Source organism: Eptesicus fuscus, chromosome 4, assembly GCF_027574615.1.
Source record: "Eptesicus fuscus isolate TK198812 chromosome 4, DD_ASM_mEF_20220401, whole genome shotgun sequence".
In the NCBI taxonomy this organism is placed as follows: domain Eukaryota; kingdom Metazoa; phylum Chordata; class Mammalia; order Chiroptera; family Vespertilionidae; genus Eptesicus; species Eptesicus fuscus.
Window position 1 is genome coordinate 1784358 of NC_072476.1, and position 21320 is coordinate 1805677.

Below are 21320 nucleotides of genomic sequence, written 5' to 3' on the forward strand. Positions count from 1 at the left end.
CAGAACCTCCGCTTGGGTTGCTGGGGGCCATGGCCAGCCTGCAAACCACCACAGGTGCCTCGTCCAGGTCGGCCCACACCCGAAGGGAACCCCCAACCTGATAGGGGACACCCTTCAGAGCAAACTAGCTGTCCCCCACCTGTGCACCAGGTCTCTATCCTATCTAATCTAATAAAAGAGTAATATGCAAATTGACCGCCCAACACACAAGATGGCTGCCCCTATGTAGTCAAAGATGGCTGCCCCCATGTGGACACAAGATGGTCACCACAAGATGGGGGCAATCAAGCCTTCAGGGGAGAGCAGTTAGGGGTGACCAGGCTGGCAGAGGAGGGAAGTTGGTGACTGGGCCTGCAAGAAAGGGCAGTTGGGAGGGACCCAGGCCTGTGGGGAAGGGCAGTTAGGGGCAATCAGGTTGGCAGGGGAGCAGTTAGACATCAATCAGGTTAGCAGGGGAGTGGTTATGGGGTGATCAGACGGGCAGTCAGACATCCCTCGAAGGGTCCCAGATTGGAGAGGGTGCAGGCTGGCCTAGGGACACCCACCACCCCCGTGCACGAATTTTGTGCACGGGGCCTCTAGTTCATATTATAAACACAGAAAAGTCTAAAATTAGTTACCTGAATTCCGAACTTAAAAATCAGTAGAAGAAAATAAAATTAAAGCCTAAACTGCCTTTTAGTTATATGGCTGACTTGGTTTCAGTGAGACCATGTTCCTTGTGGACATCCTGCATTATTCACTAGAATATTGCTATCATTCTGAGTTTAGTTCTTTTTTTTTATTGTTTAAAGTATTACACATAGTAGTACATATATCTCTTTTTTCCCCCATTCACCTTCCCCCAGCCATGCCTACCCCTTATCGCATGCCCTCAACCAACCCCCACAGTGTCTTGTGTCCATTGGTTGTGCTTATATGTATGCATACAAGTCCTACGGTTGATCTCTTCCCCCCTGCCCAACACTGCCCAGCCTGCCTGCTGTAATTTGGCAGTCTGTTTGATGCTTTACTGCCTCTGTATCTATCTTTTTGTTCATCAGGTTGTAATGTTCTCTATTTTCCATAAATGAGTGAGATCATGTGATATTTCTCTCTCGTTGGCTGGCTTATTTCACTTATCATAATGTTCTCCAGTTCCATCCATGCTGTTGCAAATGGTAAGAATTCCTTCTTTATAAGAGGAGCACAGTATTCCATTGTGTAGATGTACCATAGTTTTCTATTCCACTCATCTGCTGATGGGCATTTAGGCTGCTTGCAAATCTTAGCTATGCTGAATTGTGCTGCTATGAACATAGTGGTGCATATATCCTTTCTGATTGGTGTTTCTAGTTTCTTCGGATATATTCCCAGGAGTGGGATTACTGGGTCAAATGGGAGTTCCATTTTCAGTTTGTTGAGGAAACTCTATACTGTTCTCCACAGTAGCTACACCAGTCTTAATTCTCACCAGCAGTGCACAAAGGTTCCTTTTTATCCACATCCCTGCCAGCACTTGTCATTTGTTGATTTGTTGATAAAAGCCATTCTGACAGGTGTGAGATGGTACCGCATTGTCGTTTAGATTTGCATCTCTCGGATAATTAGTGATGTTGAGCATGTTTTCATATGTCTCTTGGCCTTCCTTCTGGCTTCTTTTGAAAAGTATCTAATTAGGTCTGTTGCCCATTTTTAGATTGGGTCATTTATCTTCCTTTTATTAAGTTGTATAAGCTGCCTGTAGATGTTGGAGATTAAACCTTTATCAGTGATGCCATTTGCAAATATGTTCTCCCATGCAGTAGGCCTTCTTGTTGTTTTGTTGATGGTTTCTTTTGCTGTGAAAAAGCTTTTTATTTTGATGTAGTCCCATTTGTTAATTTTCTCTTTAGCTTCCATTGCCCTAGGGCCAGTGTCAGTGAAGAATTTCTTTTGGCATAAGTCTGAGATTTTGCTGCCTGTGGATTGCTCTAGTATTTTTATGGTTTCCCGTCTTATGTTTAAGTCCTGTATCCATTTTGAGTTTATTTTTGTGTATGGCGTAAGTTGGTGATCAAGCTTCATTTTTTTGCATGTATCTGTCCAATTTTCCCAACACCATTTATTGAAGAGACTGTCTTGACTCCATTGTATGTTCATGCCTCCTTTGTCAAATATTAATTGAGCATAGTGGTTTGGGTCAATATCTGGATTCTCTATTCTGTTCCATTGATCTATATCTCTGTTCTTGTGCCAGTACCAGGCTGTTTTGAGAACAGTGGCTTTGTAATACAGCTTGAAATCTGGTATTGAGATCCCGCCTACTTTATTCTTCTTTCTCAGGATTGCTGTGGCTATTCGGGGTCTTTTTTTATTCCAGATGAATTTTTGGAGAGTTCTTTCAAGGTCTGTGAAATATGCCATTGGTATTTTAATGGGGAGTGCATTGAATCTATAGATTGCTTTGGGTAGTATGGACATTTTAATGATGTTGATTCTACCAATCCATGAACATGGTATGTTTTTCCATCTGTTTACGTCTTCCTCTATTTCTTTTTTCAGTGTCCTGTAGTTTTCTGCGTATAGGTCTTTTACCTCCTTAGTTAAGTTTATTCCTAGGTATCTTAATTTTTTTGGTGCGATGGTAAATGGGATTGCCTTTTTAGTCTCTCTGTCTGTAAGTTCACTATTGGTGTATAGAAAGGCCATAGATTTCTTGGCGTTAATTTTGTATCCTGCTACATTGCCGAATTCATTTATTAAGTCTATTAGTTTTTTGATGGAGTCTTTCGGATTTTTTATGTACAATATCATGTCGTCTGCAAATAAAGACAGCTTTACTTGTTCTTTTTCAATTTGGATGCCTTTTATTTCTTCTTCTTGTCTAATTGCAATGGCTAATACTTCCAGTACTATGTCAAACAGGAGTGGTGAGAGTGGGCATCCCTGTCTTGTTCCTGTTCTTAGGGGAAATGTTTTTAGTTTTTGTCCATTGAGTATGATGTTTGCTGTGGGTTTATCATATATAGCTTTTATTATATTGAGGTATGAGCCTTCTATTCCCACCTTGTTGAGAGTTTTTATCAAGAAAGGGTGTTGGATTTTGTCAAATGTTTTTTCGGCATCAATTGATATGACTATGTGATTTTTATCTCGCAATTTGTTTATGTGATGTATCACATTTATTGATTTGCTGATATTGTACCATCCTTGCATTCCTGGGATAAATCCTACTTGGTCATGGTGTATGATCTTTCTGATGTATTGCTGGAGCCGATTTGCTAGAATTTTGTTGAGGATTTTGGCATCTATGTTCATGAGGGATATTGGTCTGTAATTCTCTTTCATTGTGTTGTCTTTATCTGGTTTTTGGTATTAGGGTGATGCTGGCTTCATAGAAGGAGCTTGGAAGTGTTCCTTCTTATTGAATTTTTTGGAGTAGTCTGAGGAGGATGGGTTTTAGTTCTTCCTTGAATGTTTGGTAAAACTCTCCTGTGAAGCCATCAGGCCCTGGGCTTTTGTTTGCCGGAAGCTTTTTGATGACTGCTTCAATTTCGTCCATAGTTATTGGCCTATTGAGCTCTTTAGATTCTTCTTGATTGATTTTTGGAATGTTATATTTTTCTAGGAATATGTCCATTTCCTCCAGGTTGTCCAGTTTGTTGGAATAGAGTTGTTCGTAGTATTTTGTAACAATCCTTTGTATCTCAGCGCAGTCTGTTGTTATTTCACCTCTTTCATTTCTGATTTTGTTTATTTGGGTCCTCTCTCTTTGCTTCTTGGTGAGCCTGGCTAGAGGTCCATCAATCTTGTTTATCCTTTCAAAGAACCAGCTCTTGGTTTTGTTGATCTTTTGTATTGTTTCTTTGGTCTCTATGTCATTTATGTCCGCTCTGATCTTTGTTATTTCCTTCCTTCTGGTTACAGTGGGTTTTTCTTGCTGCTCTTTTTCTAGCTCTTTGAGTTGTAGGGTTAAGTAATTTATTACCATTGCTTCTTGTTTTTTGCAATAGGCTTGTAGAGCTATGAACTTCCCTCTCAAGACTGCTTTCGCTGTGTCCCATAGATTTTGGATTGTTGTGTTTTCATTGTCATTTGTTGCCATGATGTTTTTTATTTCTTCCTTGATCTCTCTGGTGACCCAGTCCTTGTTTAATAACATGCTGTTTAGTCTCCATGTGTTTGATTTCTTTGGATTGTATTTATTGTAGTTGATTTCCAGTTTTATGCCACTGTGATCTGAGAAGATGCTTGATATAATTTCTATCTTCTTGAATTTGAAGAGACTTTTCCTGTGACCCAGCATATGGTCTATCTTTGAAAATGACCCATGTGCACTTGAGAAGAATGTATATTCTGTGGCTTTGGGGTGAAATGTTCTGAAGATGTCAATTAATTCCATCTGGTCTAGTGATTCATTTAGGATTGCTGTTTCTTTGCTGATTTTTTGTTTAGAGGATTTGTCCAGTGGTGATAGTGGGGTATTAAAATCTCCTACTATGATTGTATTGCTATTAATCTCTCCCTTGAAATCCTCCAGGAGTTTTTTTATGTATTTGGGTGCTCCTATATTGGGAGCGTATATGTTTACCAGAATTATTTCTTCTTGTTGGATTTCTCCCTTTAGTATTATGAAGTGGCCTTCTTTATCTCTTGTTATGGCATTTACTTTGAGGTCTATTTTGTCAGATATAAGTATTGCTACCCCAGCTTTTTTTTCATTTCCATTTGCCTGAAAGATATTTTTCCATCCCTTCACTTTCAATCTGTGTGAGTCTCTTGTTCTGAGGTGGGTCTCTTGTAGACAGCATATATATGGGTCGTGTTTTTTTATCCATTCAGCTACTCGATATCTTTTGATTGGAGCATTTAGTCCGTTTACATTTAAAGTTATTACTGATATGTATTTGTTTGTAGTCATATCTATTTTTGTGTCTGTATTCCTTCTTACCTGTTTATTACGTCTTTTTACAGTATTCCCTTTAGCAATTCTTGCATTGCTGGTTTGGTGGTGATAAACTCCTTGAGCCTTTTTTTGTCGGCAAAGCTCCTGATTTCCCCTTCAATTTTGATTGATAGTCTTGCTGGATATAGTATTCTTGGATTCAGTCCTTTGCTTTGCAACACTTTGTATACCTCCTTCCATTCACTTCTAGCTTGTTGTGTTTCTGTTGAGTAATCATTTGACAATCTGATGGGTGTTCCTTTGTAGGTAACTCTCTGTCTCTCTCTTGCCGCCTTTAAGATTCTCTCTTTATCATTCATATTTGCCATTGAAATTATGACATGTCTTGGTGTGGGTCTTTTGGGGTTGATCCTGCTTGGGACTCTCTGTACTTGCGTAACTTTTATCTTTCCCATATCCGGGAAGTTTTCTGTCATTATTTCTTCAAATAGATTTTCTAATCCCTGCTGCTCTTCTTGTCCTTCTGGCAGCCCTATTACACATATGTTACTTCGTTTCATGTTGTCCCAAAGCTCCCTTAGGCTTTCCTCCTGCTTTTTAATTCTTTTCTCCAATTGCTGTTCAGATTGAGCTTGTTTCTGTACCTGATCTTCTAACTCACTAATTCGGTCCTCTGCTTCTTGTAGTCTACTGTTGAAACTTTCCATGGTGTTTTTGATTGTAGCTATATCAGTTTTCATTTCTTCCTGATTCTTGCATAGGTTGTTGATTTTCTCATCCATCCGATGTATAAATTCAACGACCATTACTCTAAACCCCTTTTCGGTCATGTTGCAAGCTTCAGTTTCAACAATTTCCTTTCTTGGCGACTCCACATTTTCTTTCCTCTGTGAGTTATTTCGTTTCCCCATTCTGGCTATCACCAGAAAGCTCAAGCTTCCGTTTGCGTGGACCTGGGCCGTGTGCTGTGGGGACTTCGCTCCACCCGAGTTTCACTGAAGTGCTCTGACGCTAGGACGTGTGGCTGCCTTTGGTTGGTGGGAACCAGACTTGCCCAGGGTCAGTGTCCCCAGTGTTCCGTGTGGTCTCGTGTGCACACTTAGAATCAGGGGCCCTGTCTACACCACACTGTTGGTATGTGCCGAAAATGAGATCCTTAGCATGTGCCAGGAGTCAGAGTTTCCCTGTTTCTGCACCAAGACTCGAGTGTCAGAGTCTCTGTTGCCTTGTGCAGTTTCTCATTGAGAATCATGGTCCCTGTGTGTGCATGCACCAACAATTGGGATCGCTGGCTCTTAGTGTGAATGTGCTGTGAGTCAGGGATCCCAGGCAGCTGTGTCCGGCGTGCCAAATTCCCTGAAATGGAGCTGCGTCCTGTGTGTGCTCTCTCTACTGAGCCAAACCGGGTAGGCGCACACTCTTAATTTCCTGAAGGTGAGCTGGCTCTGTGCACTCTCCCGGAGTCCCGGAAGGGGGGGGCGGAGTCTGTCCTGCGCGCCAAATTCCCTAAAGGGGAAGCCCCTCTGTGCAAGCACCAAGATTCCCCGAAGGGGGAGCTGCGACCCGTAAGCCAAATTCCCCCAAATTCTCCGAAGGGGAGCCCTCTGTGCACACTGACAGATTTCCCCAACAGGGAGCTGCTTCTGTCCCCCCGCGCGCCAAATTCCCTGAGGGGGAGCGAGTCCCTGCGCAAAGTTCTGTGGCTTGGGCGAGGGGCAGGTCTTTCAGTTAAAATGGCGCTGTCTGCGCGCCTGCGGGGAGGGGTTAGGCTCTTTGACTCACCGAATTCTGCCAGGAAGTCTGGATTCTTGTTGTCTATTGGTCTGAAGCTGTGATAGCAGTTCTCTGTCCCCAGTGGCTGCAGGGTCCTGGTTTGTTTCAGAAGCCAGGATCGAGTCTCAGGCAGCTCTGTTTCTCAAGATGGCGTGGTCTCTGCGTCCGCACCAGGCGCGGAGATCCGAATTCATTTATTAAGTCTATTAGTTTTTTGATGGAGTCTTTCGGGTTTTTTGTGTACAATATCCTGTCATCTGAAAATAAGGACAGCTTTACTTCCTCTTTTCCAATTTGGATGCCTTTTATTTCCTTTTCTTGTCTAATTGCAATGGCTAATACTTCCAGTACTATGTCAAACAGGAGTGGTGAGAGTGGGAATCCCTATCTTGTTTCTGTTATTCAGAGAAATCGTTTTAGTTTTTGCCCATTGAGTATAATGTTTGTTATTAGTTTATCATATACTAGAGGCCCAGTGCACGAAATTTGTGCATGGTGGTGGGGTGTCACTCAGCCCAGCCTTGCACCCTCTCCAATCTGGGACCCCTAGAGGGATGTCTGACTGCCCGTTTAGGCCTAAACGGGCAGTCAGACATCCCTCTCACAATCCAGGACTGCTGGCTCCCAGCTGCTTGCCTGCCTGCCTGCCTGATTTCCCCCTAACCACTCCCCTGCCAGCCTGATTGTTGCCTAATTGCTCCCCTGCCAGCATGTTTGCCCCTAACTACCCTCCCCTGCAGGTCTGGTCACCCCTAACAGCCCTCCCCTGCAGGCCTGGTCACCCCTAACTGCCCTCCCCTGGAGGCCTAGTCCTCCCCAACTTCCCACCCATGCTGGCCTGATCACCGCTAATGCTCCCCCCTGCAGGCTTGATCACCCCCAACTGCCCTCCCTTGCAGGGCTGGTGCCTCCCAAGTGCTCTCCTCTGCTGGCCATCTTGTGGCAGCCATCTTGTGTCCACATGGGGGCAGCCATCTTTGACCACATGGGAGCAGCCACCTTGTGTGTTGGAGTGACGGTCAATTTGCATATTACTCTTTTATTAGATAGGATAGCTTTTAATATGTTGAGGTATGATCCTTCTATTCCCACATTGCTGAGAGTTTTTTCAAGAAAGGGTGTTGCATTTTGTCCAATGCTTTTTCTGCATCAATTGATATGACTATGTGATTTTTATCTCTCAATTTGTTTGATGTATCACATTTATTGATTTGCGGATATTGTACCATCCTTGCTTTCCTGGGATAAATCCTTCTTGGTCCTGGTTTATGATCTTTCTGATGTACTGCTGGAGCCGATTTGCTAGAATTTTGTTGAGGATTTTGACATGTATGTTCATTAGGGATATTGGCCTGTAATTCTCTTTAATTGTGTTGTCTTTATCTCATTTTTGGTATTAGGGTGCTGCTGGCTTCATAAAATGAGCTTGGAAGTGTTCCTTCCTCTTGAATTTTTTGGAATAGTCTGAGGAGGATAGGTTTTAATTCTTCCTTGAATGTTTGGTAAAACTCTCCTGTGATGCCATCTGGTCCCGGGCTTTTGTTTGCCGGAAGCTTTTTGATGACTGCTTCAATTTTTTCCATAATTACTGGCCTATTGAGATGTTTAGATTCTTCCTGATTGAGTTTTATTAGGTTATATTTTTCAAGGAATATGTCCAATACCTCAATGTTGTCCAGTTTGTTGGAATAGAGTTGTTCGTAGTATTTTTTAATAATCCTTTGTATTTCGGCAGGGTCTGTTGTTATTTCTCCTCTTTCATTTCTGATTTTGTTTATTTGTTTCCTCTCTCTTTGCTTCTTGGTGAGCCTGGCTAGATGTTCATCAATCTTGTTTATCCTTTCAAAGAATCAACTCCTGATTTTGTTGATCTTTTGTGTTTGTTTGTTTGTTTGTTTGGTCTCTATGTTGTTTCTCTCCACTCTGATTTTTATGATTTCCTTCCTTCTGCTTACACTGGGCTTTTCTTATTGCTCTCTTTCTAACTCTTTGAGTTGTAGGGTTAGGTAATTTATTACCATTTTTTCTTGTTTTGTGCAGTAAGCTTGTAGAGCTATGAACTTCCCTCTCAAGACTGCACTCGTTGTGTCCCATAGATTTTGGATTGTTGTGTTTTCATTGTCATTTGTTGCCATGATGTCTTTTATTTCTTTCTTGATCTCTCTGGTAACCTAGTCATTGTTTAATAGCATGCTGTTTAGTCTCCATGTGTTTGCTTTTTTGGGTTATTTTTATTGTAGTTGATTTCCAGTCTTATGCCACTGTGATCTGAGAAGATGCTTGGTATGATTTCTATCTTCTTGAATTAGAAGAGACTTTACCTATGTTCCAACATATGGTCTATCTTTGAAAATGACCCATGTGCACTTTAGAAGAATGTTTATCTGTGGCTTTGAGGTGAAATGTTCTGAAGATGTCAATTAATACCATCTGGTGTAGTGAGTCATTTAGGATTGCTGTTTCTTTGCTGATTTTTTGTTTAGAGGATTTGTCCAGTGGTGATAGTGGTGTATTAAAGTCTCCTACCATGAGTGTATTGCTGTCAATCTCTCCCTTAATTTCCTCCCAGAGATTTTTATGCATTTGGGTGCTCCTGTATTGGGTGCGTATATGTTTACTGGAGTTATTTCTTCTAGTTGGATTGCTCCCTTTAGTATTATGAAGTGACCTTTCTTATCTCTTATTATGTCCTTCACTTTGAGGTCTAATTTGTCAGATATAAGTATTGCTACCCCAGTTTTGTTTTTTTGTTTTCATTTGGGTATTTTTTTTTTTCATTTGGGTATTTATTTCATTTTGGGTATTTTTTTCCTACCTAGTCTTCTGGCTCACTGATGTGGTCCTCTGCTTCTTCTAGTCTACTGTTGATGTGTTCTATTGATTTCTTTATGGCAACATTGTCATTTTTCATTTCTTTTTTATTCTTCTTCATTTCCACTTGGGTTTTACACATATTGTTGAATTTGTCTTCCATTCTTTTCATCCACCTTAAGACCATTTCTCTGAATTCTTTCTCTGACAGGTTGCTTGCTTCCAATTTGTTTACTTCCTTTTCTGGTGATGGCTCCTTTTCTTTCATATGTGGGCTGTTTCTTTGTCTCCCCATGATCTCTTTTCTCCAGGTGTCTGTTTATGTAGTTCTCCCTCTCCTTATCTTAGGTGAAATTTGACCTTTCTGTGAGAAATTGCAGAGTTCCTCCCAGTCCACATATTCGCATTGCTTGGGGTCTGGTGTTCCTGGGTTTGCAGCTGCTCACTGAGTGTTGTTGTATATTCCTGGGATTTTTAGGCTTCCGATAACATCCACTCTCCCCTTCAAGATGGCATGGTCTCTGTGTCAGAGCCAGTTGCTCTGGGAGGGATTTCAGCAGCAGTGGAGGCTTTCCTGTCAGGTGAACCCCATCTGGAAATCCCCTAAGTCCCTTGGAGTATAGCTGTCCCTCAACTCACACATAAACACTCCCTGTGCCACACACTCTCCTTTTGTTCTCTCACTCATGCACTATCTTGCTGTCTGCCTTCCTGTCGGCAGCCATCTTCAACTCCTGAGCTTTAGTTCTTTTATTCCATTTCCAAGTCTTCATTCACCAATGTTTTATTAAATCTGTATTTTTAGTAAAACTAAATTGCATTTAGCAAATCTACTCCTGCTTTCCTTTAATATACTTAGTTTTCAGAAGCTATAAATGAGATTCAGCTGAAAAAGTCAAACTTAAGAGACCAACCAAATAATTTGTATGCATATAAGCATAACCAATAGACAGACAATAGGGGCCTGGGGGCCTGGGCTGGGAGAGGACAGTGGGGAATAAAAGGGGCATATGTAATACTTTCAACAATAAGAATTTTTTTTAATAAAAAGAAGTATCTCTTTAGTGCCAAAACTAAAGATACGTTCTCAGAGTAATTATGTTCAATTGGCCTTGGTTCAATATTAAATTTATGTTCTGTAGATGACAAACTATGACTTACTTGAATTGCCTTGTTCTATGTGTCTGAGTTGTCCCTAAGTCTGTTTTATTTGATACTGCTTTGTCATGCAGGGTACATCAGAGAAGGGTTCCTGGCTGTGCAGCATGCCTTAGATAAGGCCATCATGCTGTACCATGGGGACCGTGCTGCCCAGAAGCTGTTTGATGGCATTAGTGTTCTTGTACAGAGGTTTCCACATCCAGCTTATTCTGAAGACGGGTTACTTAAGATCATTAGTACATTCCTCCCTTTGATGTTCTTACTCATGTTCTCTCCAACTGTACTTTCCATCATGCGAACCCTTGTGTCAGAAAAAGAAAAAAGATTGAAGGTAATCCCAATTATTTTCTGATAAAGTTTCTGTAAACATATTTTTATGCCTATGGAGCTCTTATAAATGGAGACTTAGACTATTTCTACATACTCAGCATTGGTAGGTAGATGTTATATCCAGTGGCAGCAAATTGCATTCCCAGTAGCAGCAAATATAGAACAGAAAGTGATGTAACTTTCCAATTTTCCAAGCTGGCAGTATTGCAGAGGCAAACCATCTCTGGGAAGCAACAAAAAGGAAAATCCTGAAGGCCAAGAGGTCACTGGAGGAATTTATAGTCTCTAGTACCTAGGAACATCAAACACACTTCATCACCTAACTAAATTAACATAAATTCCCACTCTTTTGGTCTATTTAACTTGGTAGCTACATCCCTAGCTAATATGTATGGCTTTCAACAAAAAATTACAAAGCACATCAAAAATTAAGAAATGACAGTCCAAAGAGTCAAATTAGTTATCAGAACTAGACTCAGATAAGACAGAGATGTTGGAAATATCAGACAGGAAATTTAAAATTATTATGGTTAGTAATTTAAAGGCTCTAAAGGAAAAGGTACATGTGTCCAGATCCTCAAGACCATTCCCATTTTCTGAAATGCAGTAGGACTCAGCACATAGTTGTACTCACATCGGGAAGTTATTATAGTGGTGTAGTAAATACCCATAGCTGGGTCATAAGAGGATATGACACAGGAAAAGCCTAGAAAAACTGACCTTGCAAACACGACTTCCTAATAGTCTCAAGCCTCCTTTGTTAGCTCTTTTCTGCACAGTGTAAAACATGCAAGATCAGACAGTTAATGCTATCAGAGAGAAAAAAAACTATAAGAAGGAGTTAAAGGAAAATGATAGAAGTCAAAATATGCTAACAAAAGTGAAAAATGGTTTTGACAGACTCATCAATACATTTGACCTTGATGAGGAAAGAATCAGAAAATTGAATAAAACAGTTGAAATTATACAAACTTAAAGAGAAAACAAAATTTAAAAATTCAGAAAAGAGCGTACAAAAAGTGTAGGACAATATTAATGGTATAACATGTACATAACTGGAATCCCTCTTAGAAGATATGAGAGAATAGAGCCAACAGGAGAGTATTATGCTAAGTGAGAAAAAATAAGCTAGTGAGAAAAAGACAAATATCACATGATCTCTCTTATATGTGGAATCTAATGAACAAAATAAACTGACAAACAAAATAGATCCAGAGACATGGAAGCATGCAACAGATGATTCTCAGAGTGGATGTGGGGAGTGGAGATTAACCAAAGAATGTATATGCATATATGCATAACCCTAGGACACAGGCAGTAGTGAGGTAAAGGCCTGGAGGGGGTTGGGAGTGAGGAGGAGGGTATCAATGGGGAGGAAAAGGTAACATCTGTAATACTTCCAACAATAAAGTTACATTTTAAAAAGAAATAATGGCAGAGAGTTTTTTCCAAAATCAGTGGTAGGTATCAAACCACAGATTGAAGAAGCTCAGAGAATGCAAAGCAAGATAAATACAACACATCACACACACACGTACACACACACACACGCACACACATGTGTGCACACACGCACACACACAAATGCGCACTCACACGCACACACATACACCTAGACATAATTATATTTAAACTGCTGAAAACCAAAGACAAAATGTTGAGAGCAGCCAGAGGTGGAGAAAAGCCACATGGTCTACAAGAAACAAGCATAAGAAGTATAACTGACTTCTAACTTACACCTGGATTTTTAAAATAAAAGCATAGACACATTTCTCTAATATTCCAGGAAGTATACTATAATATAAAAGAGATCTTAATATTTCAAAGTTTAATTTGAAATGCTTTCCCATTTTGGTCTAATACTAAGTAAGTACAGTATTGAAATCAGGAGAAATATATTATAATGCTAATACTGTCCTTATTAACTCCATAATTTTGACCAACATTCTTGACTTTTTGAACATTGCTTCTCTTCAGTCACAAAATAGAGATATTACCTATTTATATAGGTTTTTATGGGAATTTAATTTTAAAATGTATGTGAAAGCACTATGAATTACTGTTATGTGTTATATTTGATTTGTGTTGACTTTCCTACAGGAGTACCAACTCATAATTGGACTTAAAAACTGGATGATCTGGGCTTCCTATTTCCTCATAGCCTTCTTGTTTTATATCATTATTATCTCTTTGATATGTGTGTTATTATTTGTCAAGGCAAGTGTCTAACTTTGTGCTATCCAATAGAGATTTAATGAATCATTATGTAATATTAAATCTTTAGTAGCCACTACACATTTTAAAGAATAGAAAAAAACAGGTGAAATTATTTTATACAATAATCAATATATACAAAATATATCAACACGCAATCTACTTGAAAATTAAGATATTTTATTTTACATTCTTTTTTGTACTGTCTTCAAACTGTAGTCTGTGTTTTATATTTAAAGCACATCTCAATCCGTATGCAATATCATCATTAGAAATACCTAATACGTACTTGACACTGTATTTGTTTTTTAATTTAAATTAAAGTAACTAAAATTAAATGATAGTCACACTAGCTACCTTTTGAGTGCTCAGTAGCTAATGTGGTTCATGTCTGCTATATTGGACATCTTCTTCCAAGATTGTAGCCTGCTGCAGCTATCCTTTGAGAGGGATGAAGTCATTCCTCTCTAGTGTGGACTGATTGGTCTCAGGTTGCCAGGAAGATGAAATATGGCTTATATTGTCTCCACTATGGAGATTCATAGGCTGCTGAACATCCAAGGGGGGAAAAACAACACCAGAAACCCTTCTGTAAGAAATAAGTTGTTTAGTTAACTTTCCCACAAATTAAGCTTCAGTCACTGCGCAATGTGGTCTATTTATTTAGGGCCTTCATTTCCCCCCTCTTCCATTGTGTTTATGTGACACTACTTACGGTGTGGTGTGCCTTACATTGTCATATTGTTTTATCGTAGATTATCAATGAGCCAATTTTCCGCTACAGTGACCATAGCTTCATCTTTGTCTTTTTAATGTGTTATGCCATTGCTTCAATATTATTTGGCTTTATGGTTAGCACATTCTTCAATAAAGGTGAGTCTAAGATCTTCCCATATATAATGCAGTTTCTGTTCTAATTGACCAAAATGGGATCTTATTTGGATGCTCCTTCTAGACATCTCATATGTAGTCTTTTGGTGTGTGTGTGTGTGTGTGTGTGTGTGTGTGTGTGTGTGTGATTTTCAGAGAGGAAGGAAGAGGGAGAGAGAGATAGAAACATTAATGATGAGAGAGAATCATTGATTGCCTGCCTTCTGCATGCCCCTACTGGGGATCAAGCCCACAACCCAGGCATGTGCCCTGACCGGGAATTAAAACATGACCTACTGGTTCATAGGTTGACACTAAACCACTGAGCCACACCTGCTGAGCTCATATGTATAGTCTTGACTTACATTCTATCATAGAAGATGAATTGTATATGAAATGTTTAACAGGAGGTAAAGAGAACATTGAAAATTAATATGCCCAATGTATATATTAAAAATTATATGAAATAAAATTGTGACCAGTTAGAACTTAGGATAAATAAACAATCCTTCTTGCAGAGGTTGATTTCTTTTTTAAACAATGTTTTTATTTTCCCACCTTTTTATTGAATTTATTGGGGTGACACTGACAAAATTAAAATTATACAGGTTTTAGGTACACAATTCCAAAACACATCATCTGAATACTGTATTGTGTGTTCACCACTGTAGGTAGACTCTGTCTATAACCATTGATCCCCTCTATGAATGCAATTTAAATTGGAGATTTATTTCACATTAACAGACTTTAATCCATTACTTTTAAAAAATTATTTAGTGTTTAAAGTATTACATATGTCTCCTTTTTTTCACATTGACCTCTCCCTGGACGCTCCCGTCCTTCCAGCACATGCCCTCACCCCTTTAGTGTCTGTGTCCATTGGTTGTGCTTATATGCATGCATACAAGTCCTTTGGTGGATCTCTTACCTCCACCCCACCCTCCCCTGCCTTCACTCTGTTCCATGCTTCTCTAGTCTGGATCTATTTTTGTTCATCAGTTTATGTTGTTCATTATATTCCACAAATGAGTGAGATCATGTGATATTTATCTTTCTCCGACTGGCTTATTTTGCTTAGCATAATGCTCTCCAGGTCCATCCATGCTGTTGCAAATGGTAAGAGTTATTTCTTTTTTTTACAGCAGCGTAGTATTCCATTGTGTAGATGTACCACTGATTTTTAATCCACTCATCTGTTGACGGGCTATTAGGCTGTTTCCAAATCTTAGTTATTGTAAATTGTGCTGCTATGAATATAGGGGTGCATATATCCTTATTGTTGTTTCTGATTTCTTGGGATATATTCCTAGAAGGGGGATCACTGGGTCAAATGGGAGTTCCATTTTTAGTTTTTTGAGGAAACGCCATACTATTTTCCACAGTGGCTGCACCAGTCTGCATTCCCACCAGCAGTTAATGATCTATTTCTCCACATCTTCTCCAGCATTTGTCGTTTGTTGATTTGTTGATGATAGCCATTCTGACAGGTATGAGGATGGTACCTCATTGTCATTTTGATTTGCATCTCTCAGATGATGAGTGACTTTGAGCATGTTTTCATAAGACTCTTGGCCTTCTGTATGTCCTCTTTCGAAAGTTGTCCATTTAGGTCCTTTGCCCATTTTTTTTATTGGATTATTTATCTTTCTTTTGTTAAGTTGTAAGAGTTCCCTATAAATTTTGGAGATTAGGCCCTTATGGGAGATAACATTGGCAAATACTGTTATGTTCTTCCATGCTTTCTTGTTGTTTTGTTGACGGTTTCTTTTGCTGTGCAGAAGCTTTTTATTTTTATGTAGTCCCATTTGTTAATTTTGTCCATAGTTTCCATTGTCCTAGGAGCTGTATCGGTAAAGATATTGCTACGACAAATGTATGGTATTTTGCTGCCTATGGCATCTTCTAAGATTTTTACCATATAGTTTCCCATCTTACATTTAAGTTCTTTATCTATTTTGAGTTTATTTTTGTGTGTGGTGTAAGTTGGTGGTCTAGTTTCATTTTTTTACATGTATCTGTTCAATTTTTCCAACACCATTTATTGAAGAGACTGTCTTATTCCATTGAATGCTCTTTCCATCTTTGTCAAATATTCATTAACCATAAAGGTGTGGGCTTATTTCTGGGCTCTCCATTCTGTTCCATTGGACTATATGCCTGTTCTTATGCCAGCAACAGGCTGTTTGGATTATAATGGCCTTGTAGTATGATTTGATATCCAGGATTGTGGTACCTCCCATCTTATTCTTCTTTCTCAAGATTGCTGTGGCTATTCAGGGTCTTTCTTGGTTCTATATAAATTTTGGGAATATTTTTTCTAGGTCTGTGAAATATGCCATTGATATTTTAATATGGATTGTGTTGAATCTATAGATCACTTTGGGTGGTATTGATGTTTTAATGATGTTCAGTCTTCCAACCATGAACATGACATATGCTTCCATTTTTGTCTTCCTTAATTTTTTTCTTCCATGTTATATAGTTGTTCAAGTACAGATCTTTTACCTCCTTGGTTAAATTTATTCCTATTTACTTATTTTCTTGCATAATAAAGTTTCTCCTTCTGAGAGTTCAATAAAGAACATTATAACTTGATGAACCAAAAGATAGATACAGAGGCAGTAAAGCATCAAACAGACTGTCGAATTACAGCGGGAAGATTAGGGAGAGGTGGGGGAGATAAGAGATCTACCGAAGGACTTGTATGCATGCATATAAGCATAACCAATGGACGCAAAACACTGGGGGGTGAGGGCATGTATGGGAGGGGGGGGTGGGGGAGACAATGGGAAGATATGTACACATGTAGTACCTTAATCAATAAAAAAATTTGAAAAAAATGCCATCAATTTCTGGATATTGATTTTGTATTCTGCAACTTCTGTAAACTTATTTATTAAATATAGTAGTTTTTGGTGGAGTCTTTAGGGTTTTCTATGTACAATATCATGTCATCTTAAGGGAAATGCTTTTAGTTTTTGCCCACTGGGTATAATGTTAGCTATGGGTATGTCATATACAGCCTTTATTATGTTAAGGTATGATCCCTCTATTCCCACTTTGCTGAGAGTTTTTATTATAAAACTAGAGGCCCAATGCACAAAATTGGTGTAAGAGTAGGCCTTCCTTCCCCCGGCTGCCAGCTCTGGCTTCCCTCTGGCACCCGGGACCTGGGCTTCCCTCCAGCCGCTGGCAGGCACCCAGGACCTGGGCTTCCCTCATAGCCCAAGTTTCATCTGGAAGGTCATCAGGTATAACTAGCATATTATGCTTTTATTATTATAGATTATTATAGATGGTGCTGGATTTTATTGAAGGTTTTTTCTGCATTTATTGATATGACCATGTTGTTTTTATCTTAACTTTTGTGATGTATCACATTTATTAATTTGCAAATATTGTACCAACCTTGTATCCACAGAATAAATCTCACTTGGTCATGGATATATGGTCTTTTTATTGTATTTCTGGATCTGATTTGCTATTATGTTGTTAAGGGATATTGGTCTATTATAATTTTCTTTCTTTGATGTGTCTTATCTGGTTTTGGTATTAGGATAAAGTTGGCTTTGTAAGAAGAGCTTCAGAATTTTTCCTCCTCTTGAATTTTTTAGAATACTTTGAATAAGATAGTGGTAATTCTTGAATGTTTGGTAAAATTTTCCTACAAAGCCATAAAGTCCAAGACTTTTGTTGCTGAGAGTTTTTAATTATTGCTTCTATTTCATCAGTTGTTATTGGTCTGTTCAGGTATGCCACTTCTTCCTGATTGTATGTTTCTATGAATTTGTCCATTTCAAATCACTATTTTGTTTCCATATAGTTGTTCATAATATTTTTCTAAAATTCTTTGTATTTCTGTGATGTCAGTTGTTACTTTGCTACTTTCATTTCTGATTCTATTTATTTGGGTCCTCTCTTTGTTTCTTGATGGGTCTGGTTAAAGGTTCACCAATCTTGTTTATTCTTTCAAAGAACCAGCTCTTGGTTTCATTGACCTTCTATATTTTTGTTTGTTCTATGTAATTTATGTCTGCTCTGATCTTTATTATTTCCTTCCTTCTGCTTACCGTGGGCTCTTCCTGCTGTTCTTTTCCAAATTCTTTTAGGTATAGGCTCCGGTAGGGGGTAGTATTCAAGCTTCCCCACAATGCAGTCACAAATCCAGGGCTGAAATTCCTATCTTTGCTTGGGCTCCAAACACCAAATATCCCAGACCTCTGCATAACCAGCAGAGCAGGGCAGTCTAGGAGGCTCCACAAGTGGGGGGATAGGTTCCGACTGTTTGCTCAAGGTGGAAGAGACCTTTCCCCTTTCCCACAGCCAAACAGTTTAGTCACCGAATAAGGCTCTGTACAATGCCTTTCAAGAAAGTAAAGGGTCCTTCCAAGTCACTGCTGAGTAAAGCCCACACACTCTTTTGATGGAATCAAACACAAGCAACGCAGACTCTCCAGCACTTAGAGCCCAGAATGAACTTCTCAGGCTGGGCGCAAACAATAGGGTCACTCCATCACGGGGAAGGTGTGGTCACAGTCTCCCAGGCGAACAGATCCCCCCTGGTTCCCTCTGCCTGATGCAACACAGGCTCTTCTTTTCTTTTCTGCTGCTCTGGGTTTTGGATCCCTGCTTGGGGTTGAGACTCCGAACTCACAGGGGGAGGGTGCTTTGCAGCCAGTATCCCTTAGACTTGCTCAGGAGGGGGCGCTCCCTTTCTGTGACCTCTCTCCTCTTACCAGTCTCTGTTGTTTCTTCAGTGCTCCTTAGATACAATTTTTCCAATCAGCCACACTTCATTTGGTTTTTCAAGTTGATTGCACAGTATTTTATCTGTAAATCCATTCCCTGGCTAGGAGCAAGGGCAGGCAGCCTTCAGCTACTCTGCAGTCATCTTGCCTCTGGTAGCTACAACTTTCAATACTATGTTGAATAAATGAGGTAGTAACTGGATCCTTGTATTATTCTTATCTAAGAGGAAAATCTTTTCGTTTTTTATCATTAAACATGTTGTTAGCTGTGGGGTTTTCATATATGGCAATATATTAAAATAGTTTCCTTTTATTCCTCATTTAAATGATTTTATCATTAAATTATGTTGAATTTTGTCACTTTTTCTGCATAAATGTTGATAATCACTTGGAATTTGTTCACTTTGTTAAAGTTATGTAATACATATTACATTAATCACTTATTAGTATGTGTTGAACCATCCTTGCATTCCAGGAACAAATTCCAATTTGTTCTGGTGTATAAGCCTTTTAACATGCTGATAAATTCCATTTGCAAGTATTTTGTTAAATTTCACATCTATATTCATAAGGGGTAGTAATGGTTTATAGTTTTCCTTCTTGTCATATTATTATCTGCTAGAGGCCTGGTGCACAAAATTCGTGCACTGGGGGGGTGGAGGGGGGTTGTCCCTTAGCCCAGCCAGCACCCTCTCCAATATGGAACCCCTCAAGGGATGTCCAACTGCTGGTTTAGGGATCGGGCCTAAACCAGCAGTCAGACATCCCTCTCACAATCCGGGACTGCTGGCTCCCAACCACTCGCTTGCCTGCCTGCCTGCCTGATTGCCCATAACCACTTCTGCCTACCAGCCTGAGTACCCCCTAACCACTCTGCTGCCAGCCTGATCGATGCTTAACTGCTCTCCTGCCAGCCCAGTTGCCCCCAACTGCCCTCCCCTGCCAGCCTGGTCAACCCTAACTGCCCTCCCCTACTGGCCTGATTGCCCACAACTGCTCCCCCCCTGCCAGCCATCTTGTGGTAGCCATCTTGTGATGACATGGGGCGGCCATCTTGTGACCACATGGTGGCTACCATCTTGTGCAAAGGCATGATGGTCAATTTGCATATTACCTCCTTATTTTATAGTATTTATTATATAGTATTTTGTTATCAGAGTAATACCAAATTCATAGAATAAATTAAGAAGTATTCTCTCCTCTTTAATTTATTTGAAGAGTTTGAAAAGCATTGGTACTAATTCTTCCTTAAATGTTTGACAGAATTCACTAATAAAGCCATCAGACCAAAGGTTTTAATTTGTTATGAGGTTTTGATTGCTGGTTAAATATTGTTACCTGTTATAGGTCTATTCAGGTTTTCTATTTCTTGATTAAGTCTTGACTGGTTTTATGTTTCTAGTTATTTTTTTATTTATCTAGTTTTATTCAATTTGTTGGCATAAAATTACATATAATACTGTTATAATTATTTTTATTTCCATAGAATAATTATGTCTTTGTTTTCATTTATGATTTTAAGTAGTTAAGTTTTTTCTTTTTTTATTTAGCTATAGGTTTTAAAAATCATTTTGAAGCATCAACTTTTGCTTTTGTGTTTCTTCTCTACTTTTTTTTTTCTACTCTATTTCATTTATCTCTGCTGTAATCTTTATTATTTTTTTTCCATTCAGGTAGCTTTTCGGTATTTTTTTTCATGTTTTTTATTTCTAGTTCTTTAAGTTGTGAATATAAGCAATTACAGCTATAAATTTCCCACTTAGTTTTCATTTTCATTTATCTCTATGTAACATATAATTTCTCTTGTGATTTCTTCTTAATCCATTGGTCATTCAAGAATGTGTTAATTTTTACTGACATGAATTTTCCAATTTTCTTCCTATTATTCTATTCTAATTATATATTATTGTGGTCAGAGAAAATAATTTTTTAACATGTAATTTTAAGTCTTATAATTAGATTTATGGCTTTGGGAAGACTGTTGTTGGGGAGAGTGTTCTGTATGTCTGTTATACCTAGTTGATTTAAGTCCTCTGTTTTCTTATTGATCTTCTGCTTAGTTATTCTACCCATTATTTAAAGTGGGGTCTTGAAGTCTGAAACTGTTACTGTAAAATTGTCTATGTCTCCCTTGAATTCAGTACATTTTTGGTTCGTATATTTTGAGAATGTATTACTAGGTGTGTAAATGTTTACAATTATTATATCTTCCTTCTGCATCAAACCTTTTGTTAGAAGAAAATGTATTTGTCTCATCACTTTAATTAAAAAATATATCTTTTCTGATAATAGTATAGCCATATTGACTATCTGTTCTGTTCCATTGATCTATATGCCTATTCTTATGCCAGTACTAAGCTGTTTTTTAATATATATTTTTATTGATTTCAGAGAGGAAAGAAGAGGGGGAGAGAATAGAAACATCAATGATGAGAGAGAATCATTGATCAGCTGCTTCTTGCATGCCCCCACTGGGGATTGAGCCTGCAATCCGGGCATTTGCCTGACCTGGAATCGAACTGTGATGTCCTGGTTTATAGGTTGAC

At 39.0% G+C, this 21320-nt stretch overlaps 1 protein-coding gene across 7 annotated transcripts in view; it reads left to right on the plus strand.

Moving 5' to 3' along the window:
• Positions 1-21320, plus strand: part of LOC103296290 (phospholipid-transporting ATPase ABCA3-like) — a 451749-nt gene that overhangs the window by 64291 nt on the left and 366138 nt on the right. For 4 of the 7 annotated variants that reach the window (XM_054714397.1, XM_054714395.1, XM_054714399.1 and 1 more), the window contains exons 6-8: positions 10684-10943; positions 13043-13159; positions 13912-14029. In XM_054714397.1, the coding sequence (XP_054570372.1) occupies positions 10684-10943; positions 13043-13159; positions 13912-14029 (495 nt within the window). The remainder of the gene's footprint in view (positions 1-10683; positions 10944-13042; positions 13160-13911; positions 14030-21320) is intronic. The other 3 variants (XM_054714398.1, XM_054714400.1, XM_054714401.1) reach the window with 1 other exon arrangement.